General features: G+C 43.9%; 2 protein-coding genes across 5 annotated transcripts in view; one reads left to right on the forward strand and one right to left on the reverse strand.

Annotated features, from left to right (window-relative positions):
- Positions 1-4,380: 4,380 nt before the first annotated feature.
- On the forward strand, positions 4,381-21,057 carry PSCA (prostate stem cell antigen). Of its 4 annotated transcripts, none has more exons than XM_087890957.1 (4): positions 4,381-4,453; positions 5,553-5,668; positions 13,220-13,327; positions 20,707-21,057. In XM_087890957.1, the coding sequence occupies exons 1-4, from the start codon at positions 4,443-4,445 to the stop codon at positions 20,919-20,921; spliced, it is 450 nt and encodes a 149-aa protein (XP_087747083.1). In that variant the 5' UTR covers positions 4,381-4,442; the 3' UTR covers positions 20,922-21,057. The 4 variants fall into 4 exon arrangements, with proteins under 4 accessions (XP_087747083.1, XP_087747082.1, XP_087747084.1 ...); XM_087890956.1 differs by having other exon boundaries at positions 4,449-4,827; XM_087890958.1 differs by having other exon boundaries at positions 4,449-4,614.
- Positions 14,073-21,208, reverse strand: part of LOC148114985 (uncharacterized) — a 451,234-nt gene continuing 444,098 nt past the window's right edge. The window contains exons 2-3 of the mRNA XM_087888855.1: positions 18,778-20,013; positions 14,073-14,129 (exon numbers count right to left, since the gene is read on the reverse strand). Of these exons, the coding sequence (XP_087744981.1) occupies positions 14,073-14,129; positions 18,778-19,692 (972 nt within the window). The 5' untranslated portion in view covers positions 19,693-20,013. The remainder of the gene's footprint in view (positions 14,130-18,777; positions 20,014-21,208) is intronic.

The raw sequence follows: 21,208 nt of genomic DNA on the forward strand, positions 1-21,208 counted from the left end.
CCGCATTCTGGACCAGCTGGAGCCTCCATCAATCTGTATAATCATCCTGGTTGCTTTTCTAGAATCTCAATATCTTTTTTTTTTTATAGTGTGGTGACCAAAACTGGACGCAGCATTCTAGATGTGGCCTTACTAAGGCTTTATGGAATGGTGTAAAGATTCGCTAGAAGACAACGAAAGCTCTTGTGAGTTTCTTGTCAGTACAAAATTGATAATCGGGAGAGAAAGGTTTGTTTAGTGCCTGCTGTTCGAAGCACAATGCGTGACACCAGCCATCTATCCTCATTTTTATATGACACCTCAGCGCCCATCCGAGCAGCATACCTGCTAAGGTGAAAGAAACATATGGGTAAAAAAAAAAATTCCTTTTCTCTCCAGTAGGGAATAAAGTTGATTTTAAAAACAAGTGAGACGTGTTTTATAGTAGTTGTAGGTGAGATGCTAATTGAGAGAACTAAGGGAAACAAGATAATCTTTGGGAGGGGGGGGCAGGGGTGAAATGTAAGATTTGTTACTACCGGTTCTGTGGGCGTGGCTTGGTGGGGGAGGGGGTAATGTGACTAGGTGGGCGTGGCCAACTTTCTTTTTTTTATTATTTTAACTTTTCAAAGCATTTTTTCTGCAAATGCAAAAAAAATGCTTTGAAAAGCCTCTGCTGATCAGGCAACACAGCTGGGATCGTCAGACCCTTTCCAAACCATTTTTTTAACCACCTCTTCCGCTGAAGAGGTTGCAGAAAAAAATGCTTTAAAAGTCTCTCTGATGATCCCAGCTGAATTGCCTGATGGTTTAAAAAAATGCTTTGAAAAGTCTCTCTGACGATCAAGCAACTCAGCTGGGATCGTCAGAGAGGCTTTTAAAGCATTTTTTTCTGCAACCTCTTGGTGTTTAAAAAAATGCTTTGAAAAGCTTCTGACGATCCCAGCTGTGTTGCCTGATCTTCAGAGAGATTTTTCAAAGCATTTTTTTAACCATCAAGGGGTTGCAGAAAAAAATGCATTGAAAAGCCTTTGAGATCCCAGCTGAGCCGCGCGATCATCAGAGGCTTTTTTTTTTTTAACTTTTAAAAGCATTTTTTCAGCGGAAGAAGTTGTAGAAAAAATGCTTTTAAAAGTAAGTAAAAAAAAAACCCTATGATGATTGGGCATGGGGGGTGAGGGGCGCAGGGATTTTTGCTACCGATTCTCCAAATCACCTGCCGCCATCACTACCGGATCGGGCGATCCGGTCCGAACTGGGAGCATTTCACCCCAGGGGGGGGAGGGGAAGCAGTATATTTTCTACCTGTTTCCTTTTTCACCTTCAATGGGATAACTTTTGGGCTTGGCATCTCTTTTCCGTCCAATTATCTTTTCAGGAGCTTAGGAACTCAAATTACAGGTAGTCCTTGAGTTACGACCACAATTGAGCCCAAAACTTCTAAACAACAGAATAACAGAGTTGGAAGGGATCCTTGAAGGTCATCTAGTCCAACCCCACCCACCCAAGCAGGAGACCCTACACGATTTCTGACAGTCTCTTTTTGAAAGCTTCCAGTGATGAAGCTCCCGAGTTCTGTTCTGTTGCCAAACAAGGCTAAGTGAGTTTTGTCTCATTTTACGACCTTTCTTGACACAGCTGCAAAGTGAATCACTGCAGTTCAGAGGTGGTATTCAGCAGGTTCTGACCAGTTCTGGAGAACCGGTAGCGGAAGTTTTGAGTAGTTCTCTGACTCCCGAGCTGATTTTGCAGTAACCTTCCCCTGGAGTGGGGTGGGAATGGAGATTTTACAGTATCCTTCCTCTGCCATGCCCACCAAGCCACGCCCACCAAGCCACATCCACAGAACCGGTAGTAAAAAAATCACTGCTGCAGTTGCTATGTTAGTAAAATGGTTGTTAAATGAATCTGGATTCCCCATTGACTGGGCTTGTTAGAAGGTCACATATAGACTGAGTGAAACCAGGCTTAATAGCAGTAACTGTGAGTCTTAGTAGACAACCAATTAAATATAAGCTAACAGTGTGCGGTGGCAGCCAAAAACGCCAACGCAATCCTAAACTGCATTAACAGAGGGATACAATATAGATCAAAGGAAGTACTAATACCACTCTATAAAGCCTTAGTAAGGCCACACCTAGACTACTGCATCCAGTTTTTGGTCACCACACTAGAAAAAAGATGTTGAGACTCTAGAAAAAGTGCAGAGGAGAGCAACCAGGATGATTAGGGGACTGGAGACTAAAACATACAGTGAAAGGTTACAGGAACTGGGCATGGCTGGTCTAGTGAAGAGAAGGACCAGGGGAGACACGATAGCAGTCTTCCAATATTTGAGGGGCTGCCACAAAAAAGAGGGAGTCAAGCTATTCTCCAAAGCACCTGAAGGCCAGACAAGGAATCATGGATGGAAACTGATCAAGGAGAAATTCAACCTAGAAACGAGGAGGAACTTTCTGACAGTGAGAACAATCAACCCATGGAAGAGAAGTTGCCTTCAGAAGTTGTGGGAGCTTCATCACTGGAGGCTTTCAAGAAGAGACTGGACTGCCATCTGTCAGAAATGGTGTAGGGTCCCCTGTTTGGGCAGGGGGTTGGAGTAGATGACCCACAGGGTTCCCTTCTATTCTATTCTATTCTATTCTATTCTATTCTATTCTATTCTATTCTATTCTATTCTATTCTATTCCTACTCTATTCTATTCTATTCTATTCTATTCTATTCCTACTCTATTCTACTCTACTCTACTCTACTCTACTCTACTCCTATTCTATTCTATTCTATTCTATTCTATTCTATTCTATTCTACTCTACTCTACTCTACTCTACTCTACTCTACTCTATTCCTATTCTATTCCTATTCTATTCTATTCTATTCTATTCCTATTCCTATTCCTATTCCTATTCCCATTCCATTCCATTCCACTCCACTCCACTCCACTCCACTCCACTCCACTCCACTCCACTCTATTCCTATTCCTATTCTATTCTATTCTATTCTATTCTATTCTATTCTATTCTATTCTACTCTACTCTACTCTACTCTACTCTACTCTACTCTACTCTATTCTAGATATTCTAATTCTATTCTATTCTAAATAGTCTCTTATTAATATTTTGTTGAAGTTTCATAATATTAAATTAAACACCGAAAGACGTATGCATATCTAAACAAGTAGAAGATGGTTTTTTTAGACCTCTAATGAATGTGCGTTGTGCAAACAGAGAGAGTGGGAAACCTTGTGCTCTTGTGCATTCTGTCTTGGCTTGATTCTCACGACAGCCCAAGGAACCTTCATCCCCAAATTCCTCCAAGGGAAAAAAAACAAAACAAAAAACAGGAGACATTTTGAGGAGCGCTGCCTACGATCCCCTCTTGCTTTTCTTTTCCACCAAGGAGAAAAAGGGGGAGCTAATTAGCAAAATGACAAAAAGAAGGAAAAAAATGCCAAACGCCTTTTTGATGCGTTCAGCAGCCTTGACTTAATATGTTGGGTTGACCAAGGAAAATCCCTGTTGTGAACAGAAGTGCAACAGCGCCCCCTTTTGGATACATATCAATACTGCAGGTCTGGCTCTTAAAACATTGGGGGTTTTTTTTGTTCATCCCTGCAGTTAAATGGGGGAGCATCGTTCTTTGGAAGATCAAAAGCAGTGGTGAAATTCAATTATTTTTATTACCAGTTCTGTGGGCGGGGCTTGGTTGGCATGGTGTGGTTTGGTGGGCGTGGCATGGGAAGGATACTGCAAAATCCCCATTCCCTCCCCACTCCTGGGGGAAGGATACTGCAAAATCCCCATTTCCTTCCCACTCCCGGGGGAAGGATACTGCAAAATCTCCATTCCCTCCCCATTCCTGGGGAAAGGATACTGCAAAATCCCCACTCCAGGGGAAGGATACTGCAAAATCCCCATTCCCTCCCCACTCCTGGGGGAAGGATACTGCAAAATCCCCATTCCCTCCCCAATCCTGGGGGAAGGATACTACAAAATCCCCATTCCCTCCCCAACCCACTAACCTGCTTTCCAGTTCTGTTCTCCTGTGCAGGGCAACAAAAGAAGACCACACCGATCAGCTGGGAGGCTGGGAGGCAGCGAATAGATCAATTGGGTGCCCCAGCCTTACAGGCTAGGCCTCCTTGCAGCCCTCTGGGAGCCAAAACGGGGTGCATGGGGTCTCCTGGAAGGGGCAGGGCTGGGGCCAACCAGAAGTGGTATTTGCCAGTTCTTCAAACTACTCAAAATTTCTGCTACCGGTTTGCCAGAACTGGTCCAAACCGGCTGAATACCACCTCTGATGGGCAGGTCTCTCTGGTTTGCCATCAACTCTTTCCTACATATGTCCAGAAAGTGGATGATTCAAGAAGTAGCTTTTGTGATGCTTCATCCAGCCTTGATGTCAGAAAGCTGATGGGGGTCAAAGTTCAAGAAGTCTTCCCCTACAAGTCTCTCCAAACATCCAATGAATGTTCAGTAAGTTTTTCAGAATTGTCCATGGTTTATTTATGGATTTCCATCTCGTAGTCCTGGGTAGAGTTCCTTGTCTTTCCAGTTAATGGATCTAGAGATCAGAGAGCATCCAGCAGTACCCCACAGCTTCTATTAGAACTTCCTTATTTCTGTTCTGGGTCCCAGTGAGTGAAATGGCTGAGAATATCTTAGGATGTTTGGATCCCATCCCATCTGTAGACAATTTGCCTGGAATACTTATATCAGGATTCCAGTGTTGTTGTATCACAATAAATATGGAAAGCTTTGAAATGAGTTATGCATTTCTTCAGATGGAAGACCCTCTATCAAAGCTTTGAAGAACTTGCTACTTTTGCTGATGGATCCCACCATCGGAGGTCAGCATCTTGCTTAAGATCAAGGATGGGGAACCAGTTGTTGAGTCACCTAACCTAGCATTTTTTCCTCTGGCTAGGAGGAAAAAACTAGCTAGATCTGCTAGAAGCTGTCCATCAACAAAATCTAGAAGGCCATCAAAATTCTCCACTTCTGCTAATCCTTGAGTAGAAGCCCCACCTAAGAGTCTGAAACCTGGGACTAAGTGTTCCTGACTTTTTGATTTGTGAGTTATTTCCTGACAGAACCGCAATAACAGGCTTTTCCTTTGTTGAGATTTCTGAGGTAAAATTGGTTTGGGGGAAAAAAATGTTTCCAGTCATAGATGCCCTCAGGTCTTCTCCAACCTCATCGTAACATTTATTGAATTCAGAGAGGCATGAGTTGAGCTGCGCGAGTTGAGATTAATGGACCAAGTTAACGTGAAGATGACAGAGTGGGTTTGACAGAGAAAGGGAATTTGTCATCTTGAGAGACCAGCTGGAGAAATTCCACCCATCCTGTTTGAGGTGGGAGAAGTCCGTCCTTTAGTTCCTTAGTTCTGCTAGATTACACCTTGCCTAAAAGCTCTGAGATTTCAGACAAGGTCAATCAAGCATCAGTAAATATCAGTAAATATTCTAGAAAAGGAAGAACAGTGGTGTCTCAGAAATCCTAGGGAGTGATGGGAAGAAGCCCTCTGAAATCTAGGTAGATCTTCCAATGTGGTTGACCAGTTACTTTTCAGAGCCGGTCAAGCAAGGTGGAGAGATGATGTCCCATCCTCTGCAGAACAGATTCAGCCACCAATAATGAGAGCCATTCTGATCCTCCTGTTGACTGGTGTCCTCCTTATACAGCCAAGTGAGTCTTCTAATAATTGATCTGTCTTACATTTCAACAATGCTTTTCCTAGGAAATTTAATTTCACCAGATCCCTCCTTCTTGTTCCTCCTGTGTGCCTTGGGCTCATTTGGGACGGGGAGGAGCGGAGGGGAGGGGTAAGGAAGAGGAAGGAAGGAAGGAAGGAAGGAAGGAAGGAAGGAAGGAAGGAAGGAAGGAAGGAAGGAAGGGGAAATGAAATGAAACAAAGTGAAATGGAGAGGAGAGGAGAGGAGAAGAAAGGAAAGGAAAGGAAAGGAAAGGAAAGGAAAGGAAAGGAAAGGAAAGGAAAGGAAAGGAAAGGAAAGGAAGGGAAGGGAAGGGAAGGGAAGGGAAAAGAAGGGAAAAGAAAGGAAACAGAGGAAGGGAAGGGAAGGAGAAAGAAAAAAGAAAGAAAGGAAACAGGAAGGAAAGGAAAGGAGAAAGAAAAGAAAGAAAGAAAGGAAACAGAGGAAGGAAAGGAGAAAAAGGAAAAGAAAGAAAGGGGAAAGGAAAGGAGAGGAAGGAAAGGAGAAAGGAAAAGGAAAAGAAAGAAAGGAAACAGGAAAGGGAAGGGAAGGGGAAGGGGAAAGGAAAGGAATGGAAGGGAAGGGAAGGGAAGGGAAGAGGAAGGGAGGGGAGGGGAAGAGGAAAGGAAAGGGGAAGGAAAGGAAAGGAAAGGAAAGGAAAGGAAAGGAAAGGAAAGGAAAGGAAAGGAAAGGAAAGGAAAGGAAAGGAAAGGAAAGAAAGGAAAGGAAAGGAAAGGAAAGGAAAGGAAAGGAAAGGAAAGGAAGGGAAGGGAAGGGGAAGGGAAGGGGGAAGGGAGGGGAAGAGGAAAGGAAAGGGAAGGGAAAAGGGAAAGGAAAGGGAAGGAAAGGAAAGGAAAGGAAAGGAGGGGAAGGGAGGGGAAGAGGAGAGGAAAGGAAAGGAAAGGAAAGGAAAGGAAAGGAAAGGAAAGGAAAGGAAAGGAAAGGAAAGGAAAGGAAAGGAAAGGAAAGGAAAGGAAAGGAAAGGAAAGGAAAGGAAAGGAAAGGAAGGGGAGGGGAGGGGAAGGGAGGGGAAGAGGAAAGGAAAGGAAAGGAAAGGAAACATCAGTGCTCTATCTAGGGAACACTCAACCTGTGTTTCTTAGGAGCCTGGTCCTGATCAAACAATCATTTTCATTTCAATTTTTTCATTTTTATTAAATTTGTATACCGCCCTACTCCCGAAGGACTCAGGGCGGTGAACAGCCATAAAATAAAACATGTAGATACAAAATTTAAAATAGAGATAAAACTAATTAAATAAATTTGGCTGGGGCATTTTAAAACCCCAATAAATTAAAACCAAATTTAAAATTCCATTTAAAAGAGGAAAAGTTTAGGTCAGGCCAGCTTGATGGAATAAAAACGTCTTAAGCGCGCGACGGAAGGTACACAGATCCGTAATCCTCCGTATCTCCGGGGGGAGCTCGTTCCAGATCGTAGGTGCCCCCACAGAGAAGGCTCTCCCCCTGGGGGCCGCCAGTCGACATTGTTTGGCCGACGGCACCCGGAGGAGCCCCTCTCTATAGGAGCGTACTGGTCGGTGGGAGGCTATTGGTGGCAGCAGGCGGTCCCGTAAATAACCAGGTCCTAAGCCATGGAGCGCTTTGAAGGTGATAACCAAAACCTTGAAGTGCACTCGGAAGACCACCGGGAGCCAGTGCAGCTCGCGCAGGAGAGGCGTTACATGGGAGCGCCACGTTGCTCCCGTCACCACCCGCGCGGCCGCACTCTGCGCCAGTTGGAGCCTCCGAGTGCTCCTCAAGGGGAGCCCCATGTAGAGAGCGTTACAATAGTCCAGACGAGAGGTGACGAGGGCATGAGTGACCGTGCGTAACGAGTCCCGATCCAGAAAGGGACGCAACTGGCGAATCAGGCGGACCTGATGAAAAATCCTCCCAGTCACGGCCGTCAAGTGCTCTTCTAAAGACAGCCGTGAATCCAGGAGGACACCCAAGTTGCGAACCCTCTCCGTGGGGACTAATGCTTCGCCCCCAATAGTCAGCGATGGCACCAGCTGACTACATCGGGATGTCGGAAACCACAGCCACTTGGTCTTGGATGGGTTGAGCCTGAGCCTGTTCCTCCCCATCCAGATCCGTACGGCCTCCAGGCACCGGGACATCACTTCAAGGGCATCGTTGGGGTGGTCTGGGGTGGAGATGTACAGCTGGGTGTCATCAGCGTACTGATGGTACTCCACCCCGAAACCACGGATGATCTCACCCAGCGGCTTCACATAAATGTTGAACAGAAGGGGCGAGAGGACCGATCCTTGTGGCACCCCACATATAAGGGGCCTCGGGGTCGACCTCTGCCCCCCTGCCAACACAGACTGCGACCGGTCGGAGAGAAAGGAGGAGAACCACCGTAATACGGTGCCTCCCACCCCCAACTCTTCCAACCGGTGCAGCATGATACCATGGTCGATGGTATCAAAAGCCGCTGAGAGATCTAATAGGACCAGGACAGAGGAACAACCTCTGTCCCGAGCCCTCCAGAGATCATCCACCAACGCGACCAATGCCGTTTCCGTGCTGTACCCGGGCCTGAAACCCGACTGGAACGGATCTAGATACGTCGTTTCATCCAGGTACTGGGGAAGCTGTTGTGCAACCACACTCTCAACAACCTTCGCCACAAAGCGAAGGTTGGAGACTGGACGATAGTTAGTCAATGTTGCCGGGTCCAGGGAAGGCTTCTTGAGGAGAGGTCTCACCACCGCCTCTTTCAAGGCGGCGGGAAAGACACCCTCACCCAATGAAGCATTTATAATCCCCTGGAGCCAGCCTCGCGTCACCTCCCGGGAAGCCAGCACTAACCAGGAGGGGCACGGGTCCAACAAACATGTGGTCGCATTCAGTCTACCCAGAATCCTGTCCACGTCCTCAGGGGTCACAGAATCAAACTCATCCCAGATAACATTCTCAGGACCTGCCCCCGTCATCCCCGCTGGATCTACACAGTCAGAGTCCAGATCTTCCCGAATCTGAGTGATTTTGTCATACAGATACTGAACAAAATCCTCGGCTCTTCCCTCCAAGGGGTCCTCCCTCGCTTCCTGGTGGAGCAGGGAGCGGGTCACCCTAAACAGGGCGGCCGGGCGGTTATCTGATGACGCAATAAGAGCAGCAAGATAAGTGCATTTTGCTGCTTTTATTGCCACTAGGTAATTCTTAATATGAGATCTTACCAGTGTCCGGTCAGATTCAGTATGACTGGCCCTCCAACTACTCTCTAGGCATCTTTTCCGGCACTTCATCTCCCTCAGCTCCTCAGTAAACCAAGGAGCCAGGTGAGATCGACGCCGGGTCAGAGGTCACAAAGGCACGACTCGGTCCAGAGCTCCAGCGGCTGCCCTATCCCAGGCGGCCACTAGGTCTCCAGTCGAGGCGTGAGCCAGAACCTCAGGAATTGGCCCAAGCTCCGTCTGGAACCTATCAGGTTCCATCAGGCGCCTGGGGCGGTACCATCTCATCGGTTCTGCCTCCCTGCGGCGGGGTGCAGCGGTTCGAAGGTCAAGGCGAAGGAGAGAGTGATCTGACCATGACAAGGGCTCGATGACTATGTCCCCTATCTCGAGATCACTCAGCCACTGTCCAGAGACAAAAATCAGGTCCAGTGTGTTTCCCCCCATGTGCGTAGGGCCATGAATTAGTTGGGTCAGATCCATAGCCGTCATGGAAGCCATGAACTCCCGAGCCACCTCAGACATCTCACCCACGGACAGCAGGTTGAAATCCCCCATGACCATTAGTCTGGGGGTATCAATCGCCACCGCGGCGATAACGTTGAGTAGCTCGGGCAGGGCTGCTGCCACATGGCAGGGAGCCAGGTACGTGATCAGCAAACCCCTCTGAACCCCACGACCCCACTTCACGAGGAGGGACTCACAGCCGGCCGTCTGAGGAACAACCGGCCGTCTCAGGACCAGACATTCAATTCCAGTTAAACTGATTTATTCCTCAGGCCTCTCTATACTCAAGACTCCAGTTAACTATCAGTCAAAGGGATTCAAGAAGGGTTGGGTTTAAACCATTTGTGGGAACATAATGCCTCTGGGCTGGTGACTCACTTAACTCCACCCCCCCAGGCTGGGCCTGCTCTTCGCCTGCAAAACCTGAGAAATCACTCTGTGAGAAATTACTCTGTGAGAATTATTACTCAGGGATGATGCCCACAGATGCACCTCTGCAAAAGCCAGGAATCCTGTTTTTCCTGCCAAGCAGACCCAGATAAAATGCCTCGGAGGTGAAGGCAGGACTGGGGAGCCTTACCCACAGTAGCCTGAAGTGACCATTAAGAGATGGACACTTATCTTCCTCGATCGCATTTTACTCTGCTGTTGAAGATTTGTTTTCAGCAATAATTAGGGGGCTTTTTTAATTCTTGTATTTTTGCCACCCTCTGGCAATCAAGTTCCGCCAATTGGCTAACCTTTTTGCCATTGCATGCCAAAAACGGGGGGAGTTTCGGGGGATCGCACGTGTGTGTGCCCACACCCATAATGCAATGCGCCCCACCTCCTAGAAAGCCTCTGGAGCCTGGATAGAGCAAAAAATGGGCCTCCCCCACCCCTCCAGAGGCCCTTCAGAGGCCGGAAACAGCCTGTTTCCCGACTTCCGGTGGGCCTGGGTGGATTCTACTTACCTCTACTACCGGTTCACAATGGGAGCGTGACTGGGTGCTCACTTTGCTCACACACATATGCGCTTCTGCGTATACTCAGAAGCTTATGTGCATGTGCAGATCATCCATGATGATGTCTGGGCGGGTGGGCGGAGCCTCCTGCCACTTTTACTACTGGTTCGCAAGAACCGGACCGAACCGAGAGCAATTCACCACTTGTTCTGCCCCAGCTCCGGATTCCCGAGGATATTGACACACACCAATGGTCCTTATCAAATTTATTAAGTAGCAAGAATAAACCAAAGTCCGGCAAAGGTTGGCAACCAGCCCAGAAAACAAGATACGATAAGACTTTTCCAAAAATGCTCTGATGATAATTACAAGTTGTTTCCAGCAAGAAACTTACTAATGCATATGACTTAAATAGGCTAAGGGGGTGGCCAATTATCCTCAAACCTTACTCTCGAGGAGACCTCCTCCTCCTGAGTAGCCACTCCTGCCTTTTGGCAGCCCTGCACGGCCCTAAACAAATCATCCTTACAACCATTCCTTTAGTGACCGTTGAAAGTTACGACAGCACCAAAAAAGCGACTCCCGGCCATGTCTCACAGTTGTAACCGTTGCAGCCTCCCCGTGGTCAGACTCTTGGCAACCAACTCCTATTTATGATGGTCACCGTATCCCGGGGTCCTGTGATACCCCTTTCGTAAAACAGGGCAAAACTCACTTAACATATGTCTCATTCAGCAACGGAAACATCGGGCTCAATTGCAGTCATAAGTCAAGGACTACCCTGCATGTAGAGCTTAAAAAAGCACTTTCAGAGAGTGTCGGTTGTTTCCCCAGCCAATGTGATCTTGCCATGCCATGCCATTTCTTTTCTCACGCACTCTCTCTTTTGATAAAAATTAAAAGTTGGGGTGGCTGTTTGTCAGAGATAATTTAGTACAGGAATACACAACTCCATGGACCGTGGTCCACTACCAAGCCTTAAACCGTTCAAAACCGGGCCATAGAAATGGCAGGCAAGCACACGCATATCCTCCCTTGTGTGAACAGCGGGCGAGCACACGCGTGCTCCATTTGTGCGAGTGGTGGGTGCATGCGCCCACCACTCCCACGGAATTGTGGGAAGCAATATCCATCTGGTTCAGTTCCAAGCTGGGAGAAAGGCACTGGAAACATGGAGGCTGATTGGAAAGATGGTTTAATGATGAAGTAGAATGACATGGGTTTGTGGTTCTGGGCAGCTGACCACATGGAGTTGAGAGTGGAGGGGAGGGTTATACCTTCTCTTGGTCTTTGCACTTGAGCTTCCTGTTCCTGTGCAAGAAAATGTATATCTATTGGCTGTTGTCAGATTCCCATGGGGCAATGTAGGGGTCATGTTTGTCTGAGCTAAGTTTGGTTGAAGTTTGGGCTGCTGTGAGATGATGCAATGAAGAGGCTTGTGTTGGGCAGTTCCTATTATGGCTTAATGGCTTTGTCCTGATTTAGAACTTGAGTGAGGCCTATTTGCTTATGAATAGAGCTACCTAGATACTTATTCTATTGGCTGTTGTCAGATTCCCATGGGGCAATGTAGGGGTCATGTTTGTCTGAGCTAAGCTTGGTTGAAGTTTGGGCTGCTGTGAGATGATGCAATGAAGAGTGAGGGCTATTTGCTTATGAATAGAGCTACCTAGATACTTAGCTTCTTTCAATAAACTCTTTATCTTTTAAGTGCTGACATCTGCTGAGGGCTATTAAGAAAGGCAGGGCCTTCTTTCTGTCTGGAAAAACATGTTTCTCCATTCCTCCCTTTGGGGAAATATAATAATCTGCCCTTTTTAATATTCCTCAAAATATTTCATTCTTCTAGGAGGAGGGGGTGGCTTCCCACAAAACCATCGCCTCTTCCCCCCCCCATTCCCGCCAGTCCACAAAGCCAGAGAGGTTGGGGGACTTCGATCTAGTAGACTCCCCTCATTGAGCAGGGGGGGTCAGCTAAATGACCTCTACGCCTCTTCCAAACTCTGTGGCTTTAAGCCCCCCTCTTGCCAAAAACCCAAATAAAGTCCTTGACCTGGGACCTGAATAGAGCCCAAAATTTCTGTGGCTAAGCGAAACCATTCTTCGGTGAGCTTTGTCCCATTTTATGGTTGTTAAGGGAGCCCATCGTTCACTTACGGCAGAGGTGGGTTTCCCATAACTTTACCACCGGTTCGCAGCGCACCGAAAATGTGAGCGTGCCCACGCCTTCTGTGCATGCTTGTGGCCTTCCATATATTTACGTTGCTCGCACGCATGGCTTGTATGCATGTGCACAGCTTAAAAACCTGGCTAAATAGGATGGCATAGCACCAGGTAGCCATTACCAGCTCGCCCAAACCGGTCTGAACCGGCTTAATACCACCACTGGCTTATGGGCTGTTTTGGGTTGTAAAGGAGAAATTAAACACCAGTTATCCAACAAAAATGTCGTAAATCGCACTCCCAGGACCACGGGGCAATATAAACGGCCTTAAATGTGGGATAAGCTGTTGAGTACGCAACATGTGGTTGTGTGGCCATGTGAGAGGAACAGTCCAGCTGTCGGAACTTCGAATCAGGGTCATAATTCATGACTTGGAATGATCCCAAGGCGGTCAGTCGTACGTTGAGGGATGTTCGTGGGCTAAAACAAAAGGAAGACATCACGTTTCTTGTTTTTATAGCAAGAAACGCCAGCAGAAATAAATTGTGGTTGTGTGGATGATGTGGTACGGAAATCCCCGATGTTGCTTCCTGTTTGATAACAATAAAATGGCTGCTAATTGGCAGAGGGCAGGCCCCTCCCTCCTTTCTTAGCCAGGGATGTTGGCTTCCCTGTTTCTCCTTCCAATAAAATCTTCCTCTCTCTCTCTCTCTGCCCTGGCAGGTGGCTCGCTCTGGTGTTACACCTGCCGCGTCCAATTCAAAACCGACAGCTGCAAAAAAGCCGTATTCTGCAAAGAAAAGGCAAAATCGTGCAAAACAGATGTGATCAGTAAGCCAAGCTGCAAAGTGTCTCTCTTTCTTTCTCTCTCTCTTTCTCTCTTTCTCACTCCCTTTCTCATTCTCATTTCCTCTCTCTTTCTCTCTCTTTCTCATTCTCTTTCTCTCTTTCTCACTCTTTCTCATTCTTTCTCTCTCTCATTGTCTCTCTCTCTCACTCACGCTTTCACTCTTTCTCATTCTTTCTCTCATTCATTCTTTCTTTCTTACTCTTTCTCATTCTCTTTCTCTCTCTTTCTTACTCTTTCTCATTCTTTCTCTTTCTCATCCTCTTTCTCTCATTCTTTTTCTCTTTCTCACTCTCTCATTCTTTCTTTCACTCTTTCTCATTCTCTTTCTCTCGCTCATTCTTTCTCTCTTTCTTACTCTTTCTCATTCTCTTTCTCTCTCTCATTCTCTCTTTCTTGTATTTCTCTCTCATTCACTCTTTCTTTCTTTCTTTCTTTCTTTCTTTCAGTTTTCTTACACACCTTTCATTGCCCAACCATTTTTTTTTATTTGATTTATATGCCGCCCTTCTCCGGAGACTCAGGGCAGCTTACAATGCGTTAAGCAATAGCCTTCATCCTTTTGTATATTTATACAAAGTCAGCTTATTGCCCCCACAAACTGGGTCCTCAATTTACCTACCTTAGAAAGGATGGAAGGCTGAGTCAACCTTGAGCCTGGTGAGATTCGAACTTACTTTAATTGCAGACAGCTGGTGTTAAATTACAGTGCCTTGTCTGCAGAGCTATCTAGGCTAACCATGTAACATCATCAGTGCTAGAAGCTGTTGCTAGTGGTGATGTTCCCTAGTTGGGTCATAAAACATTTTCAAGAAAAACATGAACCTTAGAGAGCACCAAGGACCCCATAGTTCCCCTCCTCCTCCTCCTCCTCCTCCTCCTCCTTGTTGCAATATTTTCAGGATCAGACTCAATAAAGATAATAGAAGTTAAAGCTTTAAATATATTTCTTTTTAATTATGATAGGCATTCTATATTCACTGAATATTCAAGGTAGAAGCAACGAGAATGGTGAGGGTGGCTCCTTATATATACAAGGGGTGGAGCTAGGAATGGGAGTGGTAAGTTATGAATACATTAAAGTCCAAAGAATAAGTTAACCTCTGATGTTCCATATATACATTATTTACACATTGGAGAATAAGGCATTTACATCTGACAAATCCCCCTCTAAATGCCGGTTCGTTACACAACACCAATTACATTCTGATTCAGGACAATATAATACATATAATTTAGAAGTTAAATATTTGTGTTGTTTAGAAGGTAAGGGTTTTGTTAATATGTCAGCTAATTGTTCAGAAGTATCGCAATGTATTGCTTTAATGAATCCGTCTTGAGACAGTTGTCTCACATGCTTAAACTTTATATCAATATGCCTGGACCTTTGTCCAATTGCATCGGATCTGGATATTTCAATGGCCGCTTTATTGTCTTCATGCATAATAAATGGTAAGGTGGGTTTCTTCCAAACATCAGTGATCAGATCATTGAACCATACAAGGTTATTTGCAGCTTTGGACAAACAAACATATTCCGCTTCTGTAGTAGAAGTGGCTACTAGTTCTTGTTTACCAGTATACCAGTAAACTGGACAATCATTCAATAGAAAAACATAACCAGAAGTACTCTTTCTGCATGATGTATCACCAGCCCAATCTGCATCAGCATAACAAGTAATTTTTGGTTCTCTGTCATTATTGGGTTCCAACATTAAACAAAAATCTAATGTACCCTTCAGATATCTTAGAATTCTTTTGACAGCTTCCCAATGATACAAGGTTGGTTTACTAACATATCTTGACAATAGATTGAGAGGTAATGCAATATCTGGCCTAGTCCAATTAGATATATAAAGAAGTGAACCTATAACTGATCTGTAAAATGTGTTGTCTTTAAACTCAGGGGAAGATTCATCAGTGTTTCTAAGAAAATCAGTTTGCATAGGGGTGTCACAGGTTTTAGCATTATTTAAGTTACATTTGTTTAGGAGTTCGATGATTTTATCTTTCTGTGTAAGTTTGAATCCCCTTTTAGTTTTGTTAATTTGCACACCAAGGTATTTATTCACTTTACCCAGAGATTTCAGTGAGAAGTGTTCATTTAACTTATTTACAAAGATTTCCCTGCTCTCTTTATGCTTTCCAATGTATAAAATATCGTCCACGTAAATTAATACAAATTCAATATGATCATTACTCTTTTTTACAAAGAAACAGTTATCAGCAGTGGTGGCGTTGAAATCCATGGTCTTAAGTACTTTTACCAAGCAATCGTACCATCTTTTGCCGGATTGTTTTAATCCGTACAGACTCTTATTTAATAACCAAATTTCGTTCTTATTAGTGTATTGACTGTGTGGTGCTCTTACATATATTTCCTTATCTAATTTTGCATGTAAGTATGCGGTCTGTATGTCATATTGGAATACGTCCAGATTGAGTGCAGATGCTACTACAAGGGCTGTTTTGACACTCTCTGTTCTCACTGTGGGTGAATATGTATCAGTATAGTCTTCTGGATATTTTTGTGCATAGCCTTGTGCAACTAGTCTAGCCTTGTATAAGGTATTGCCTCCTTCTAAGTTCTTAATTTTATAAATCCACCTGGTACCTATAATTGTTTTATCCTTAGGTGCGATCGCAGGTGTGAATACATTTAATCCTTGTAAACTTTCCATCTCTTTTTCCATAGCTAGTTCCCATTTTTCTCTTTCTTCATGTGGAAGTTTCAATACTTCTTCATATGTATTAGGTGTTATTTGTTCTCCATTCATATGCATTATGTAATCTTTGTATTTATTTGGTATTTGGTTTCTATTGTTTCTAATAGTTCTTTCAGGCTTGCTATGGTTATCATGCAAATATCTAGCTTCCTTTTTTGTTAATGTGTCTGTCTTTATTTTATGCTGACTATTAGTCCAAGTTTTGGTTTTGTTCTTACTTTTGTTAATATTTTGATTTTCTGTTGTTCCTTCCTCGCAAGATATCGTATCTTTACATTTATTAGGAAATATTTCATTAAGGTGCAATTTTGACCAATTGGCCTGTTCATGGAACACAGCTGTTCTGGATACTATAAATTTGTTATTACTATCAATAAATCTGTACCCTTTGGTTCCAGTTTCGTATCCCATGAATCTTAATCTCCTGGATACGTTTTCTCCCTTTCTCCTCAATTGTTTAGGTATGTGTACGTCTGCAGTGACTCCAAATATGTGCATGTGTGATAATTTGGGTTTTCTATTGTACATCACCTCATATGGTGTCTTATTCACAATACTGGACCAGGTTCTATTTTGAGTGTAATTCGAATAATGTAATGCCTCTGACCAAAATTGTTTGCCTAAACCAGCATCCTCTAATGTGCACCTAATCATGGTTTGTAGTGTGGAATTTTTCCTCTCTGCAACTCCATTTTGAAATGCAGAAAAAGGATTGGACGTGAAATGTAACATTCCTCTATCCTTTAACCATTGGGAGAATTCTTTAGACATGAACTCACATCCCCTATCTGTCATAATTTGCTTTATTCTGATATTATGTTGTGTTTCTATACGTTTGTAGAATTCCTTAAATTTCTGAAATGTTTCATCCTTGTGCTTTAATGTGTAAACAAAACCATATCGGCTGTAGTCATCCACTATTGTTAGGAAGTAACGTTTTCTATAGGTAATTGAGGGACTTAATGGACCAACTAAGTCCATATGTACCAAATCAAAAATATTGTTAGTTGATCTGTTAGATTTTTTTGGTCTGGGACTGGTTTTTAGTTTGGTGGACTTACATACTGAGCATTCCAAATAATTTTCACAATTTTTTATTTTGACACCTTCTGCGTGTTCAGTCATTTTTTGTACTACAGGAAAGCTTGCATGTCCTAACTTCCTGTGTAAGATGTGAGCACACTCATCATGAATTGGTTTACCTATTTTTGGTTTCTTTTCCTTGTATGTGTTTTTGTGATCATGAGTTATTCTACACTCATCATTGTCACTGTTACTGACATTTTCATCATCTGCTTCAATATAATCTTCCATATTTGAATCAATGTTATGTAAACATCTTTCTTTAGTTATCAGATAGGGTAGACCTCCTTTTATCATTATAGTACCTACATTTGTTTTGTTCTTTTCTATAGTTGCTTTCCCCTTTGAGAAAACTATATTGATATCAGATTCTCTGCTTAATTTTATGGCACTTAGTATGTTGTGAGGTATTTCTGGGATTAATAATACCCCCTCTATTTTCCCTAGACCAGGCAAGGTCACATTTCCTTTGCCTAGTACTTGAACCTTTTCTTGATTAGCTACCTTTATCACAAACTTATCTTCTATAAATGAAGATAATATACTTTTGTTGTTGGTGGTGTGATTTGTTGCACCAGAATCAATAAGCCAATTGTTATTCTCATCCTGCTGTGTTCTGGTGCTGTCTTGTTTATTTAGCCCATTCAGTGACCCAGATTTCCTCTCTTTTGAATTTTCTCTACCCCCTCTACCTTCTTTGTAATTTGGTGGGCTTCTATATTTGTGTCTATCTGTGGAAGATTGTCTGTAATTATATTTGCTCCTATATTCTGGTCTATGTCTCTCTCTTGAGACTTTGGGGCAGTCTCTTCTACTATGTTCCCTGGATCCACAATTGTAGCATCTAAAGGCCTCATTATGTTTATCTTGAAAGACTACTTTCCTAAAAGGTTTGTGATCTGTTTGGTTACTGGATCGGTTTTTTCTTGAATTGTCTTCTGCTATCAATTTGTTAGATAGACTTTCTATGGATAAATATCCCAAATTAATGGTATCTAAGTGTGACATAAAGCTATCCCATGATGGATCAAGTGAATTGATAATAACACTTTTCATTGTTTGATCTGAAATCACTTCCCCCCTCAATTGTAGCTCAGCTCTTATTTTGTTTAGATTTATCAAATGCTCACTTATAGAAACCCCTGGTTTTACTCTAGAGGAAAAGAAATCCTTAGACATTCTTGTGGTTGTAGCTACGCTATCGCTGTGAAATAGATTAAACATGCATTGAATTATTTCTGATACAGTTAGGTTTGGTTTGATGCTATGATACATTGCAGGAGACACGCTAGATATTATTATGAAAAATGCTCTATGATGTAAACAATCTATTTTTAAAGTCCAAGGTCTTCTTGGAGGGCTAGTTATAAAGAATAGTAAATTTTCTTTCATGAAAATAACCTGAAGCTGTTGATACCACTCTTGTAAATTAATGCCATCAATTCTAAGTTTTGGGAAGTCATTGGGTAAGTTACCTACATTATTCTGTCCATTACTTACAACCTGGGGCAGTCCGTGATCTCTCAAGTGCAGGAAATTACAGAACGGCATTGGGATGCTTGCAATGAGTCTGCGCGGTTCTCTGGCCAGTTCAAGTCCTTCTGGGTCGTCTATGTAGTTTCGCACATGCGCGCTGTTCATTTCTTCTTTGGTGGCGTCGTGGAAGGTTCTCTCCCTTTCAGCTCTCTCGATCCGCTCCTCCTCAGATGAGTCGGTCTCTGGCTCGGTTTTTGGGGTTCTGGTGGTGGTGACGGTTCTTTTCTTCTTTTTGTGTGCGTTGGTATTCGATTTTGTCTGTGGTGTAGGGCGAAATCGGCATGGCTCTCTGGGCTCGGGCGTCGTCGCTTTCGAAGTCAGGATGGGAGCGTGCAGGTCTTGAGTCGCCGGTTTGATTTCTTGCTTCTTCGTAGATGTCTTGGTAATTTTCAGTCTTGGCCCAAAAGCAGCAAAAAGCGTTTTCATTGCTGATTTTACTTGAGATTTTGTTAAATCGTCTTCACTTTCTGATTTTGGATCATCTGAAGAGTTTGAGACTTCTTTCTCACTTTCTTCGTCTGATAGTGTTTTTCGCGCCAGAAATTTTGAACTGAGCGTTTTGATTGGCTCTGCTCCATTCTCTTTTGAAGTTCGTTGAAACCAAGATGGCTGCCATTCAAAATTTCGCGCGGGATCACATCTTTTCTTTTTAACAACTATTTTCTCAGTAGTCATCTCACTTACGATTTTTTGATCTTTGGGTTTTTCTTTAATGACGTTTTTCTCTCTCGCTGCTCCGCTGTTCTTCAGCATCTCCTGGAGGTCCGCGATGAGACTTTCATCATTCTTTTGGCTTTTTAGTATCTTTAATATCTCTGACCTGAGTTCGTTATTTTCTATTTCGATTTCTTTCTGGTCATTATTTTCACTCATTAGTTCTTCTTCTTCAGTGGTGTATTCTTCGGATTCTCTCGAAATCGCATTGGTGGATTCGTTGATCATCTCTTGATCAGTTTCTATTTCTTTGCTGTAGGCCCTGGTGTTGGGCCTATCTTTCTTGGACATTTTTAATTACTTATTGAGTCAATTAACCATCCTCTGCTACCAGCTTGTTGCAATATTTTCAGGATCAGACTCAATAAAGATAATAGAAGTTAAAGCTTTAAATATATTTCTTTTTAATTATGATAGGCATTCTATATTCACTGAATATTCAAGGTAGAAGCAACGAGAATGGTGAGGGTGGCTCCTTATATATACAAGGGGTGGAGCTAGGAATGGGAGTGGTAAGTTATGAATACATTAAAGTCCAAAGAATAAGTTAACCTCTGATGTTCCATATATACATTATTTACACATTGGAGAATAAGGCATTTACATCTGACACTCCTCCTCCTCCTCCTCCTCCTCCTCCTCTTCACAAACCCCACTTCCTAATAGCACTGATGATGTTCCCTAGTTGGGTCATGAAACATCTGCAAGAAAACCACCAAGCTCAGAAAGCACCAAGAACCCTACAGTCCTCCCCCTCCTCCTCCTCCTCCTCCTCCTCCTCCTCCTCCTCCTCCTCCTCCTCTTCACAAACCCCACTTCCTAATAGCACTGATGATGTTCCCTAGTTGGGTCATGAAACATCTGCAAGAAAAACATGAACCTTAGAGAGCACCAAGGACCCCATAGTTCTCCTCCTCCTCCTCCTCCTCCTCCTCCTCCTCCTCCTCCTCCTCCTCCTCCTCTTCACAAACCCCACTTCCTAATAGCACTGATGATGTTCCCTAGTTGGGTCATGAAACATCTGCAAGAAAACCACCAAGCTCAGAAAGCACCAAGGAGCCCACAGTTCAATGCTGAGCTACAAATATTCTCTCCTATTGGCAGGAGAAACCTGTAGGATAAAAGTCTGAAGGTCTCAAACCTCTTCTTCTTCTGGATTTACAAATCCTGCCCCACTTTCTACCTGCTAGGGAGTTACTGCCCATCCTCCAGAATGCCTGGCACCCTGCCTCACCCCATAAGGTGGGATGGGTAGCCTGAGTTCGTTCTGGGCCTCCTTAACAACCATGTCGATCTCCTTTCCAGGTCTGTTGGGGTTTATCAACGTCATCTCTAAGCAATGCGCTTCATCATGCACCACGTACAACAAGGACATAGCCATTGCCAAAAGGAACATCTCCTGCTGTTCCACCGATCTCTGCAACATGGATGACACCTCCGCCTCCCCAACCATCCATGCCCAGATGGCGATGGTGGCTTTCACCAGCTTAGCCTGCATGATTCTGAGCAGGATACTGTGAGGGCAAGATGGCGGTGGTGAAGCTTGCAATTAAGACAAAGAAAAGCAGAATCTAAATTTCCACCCAAGGCTACATTTAAAACCACTGAAGAAGACTTCAGTGCATTGATCTCTTATAAAGTAACCATGGGATTCAATTGCTTATTGTTTATTATTAAAGACATGAGGAGAATATAGGTTAGGATAGGATAGGATAGGATAGGATAGGATAGGATAGGATAGGATAAGATGGGATGGGATGGGATGGGATGGGATGGGATGGGATGGGGTAGGGTAGGGTAGGGTAGG

The sequence above is a fragment of the Pantherophis guttatus genome, chromosome 3 (assembly GCF_059756535.1).
Source record: "Pantherophis guttatus breed Tessera chromosome 3, ASM5975653v1, whole genome shotgun sequence".
In the NCBI taxonomy this organism is placed as follows: Eukaryota; Metazoa; Chordata; class Lepidosauria; order Squamata; family Colubridae; genus Pantherophis; species Pantherophis guttatus.

Bases quoted from the DNA above. Each gene is read 5' to 3' on its own strand.
- PSCA (XM_087890956.1), top strand. From the start codon at position 4,748: ATGCATTTCTTCAGATGGAAGACCCTCTATCAAAGCTTTGAAGAACTT. The intron at 4,828-5,552 runs GTCAGCATCTTG...GTTACTTTTCAG, and splicing joins GATGGATCCCACCATCGGAG to AGCCGGTCAAGCAAGGTGGA. The intron at 13,328-20,706 runs GTAAGCCAAGCT...TCTCCTTTCCAG, and splicing joins GTGCAAAACAGATGTGATCA to GTCTGTTGGGGTTTATCAAC.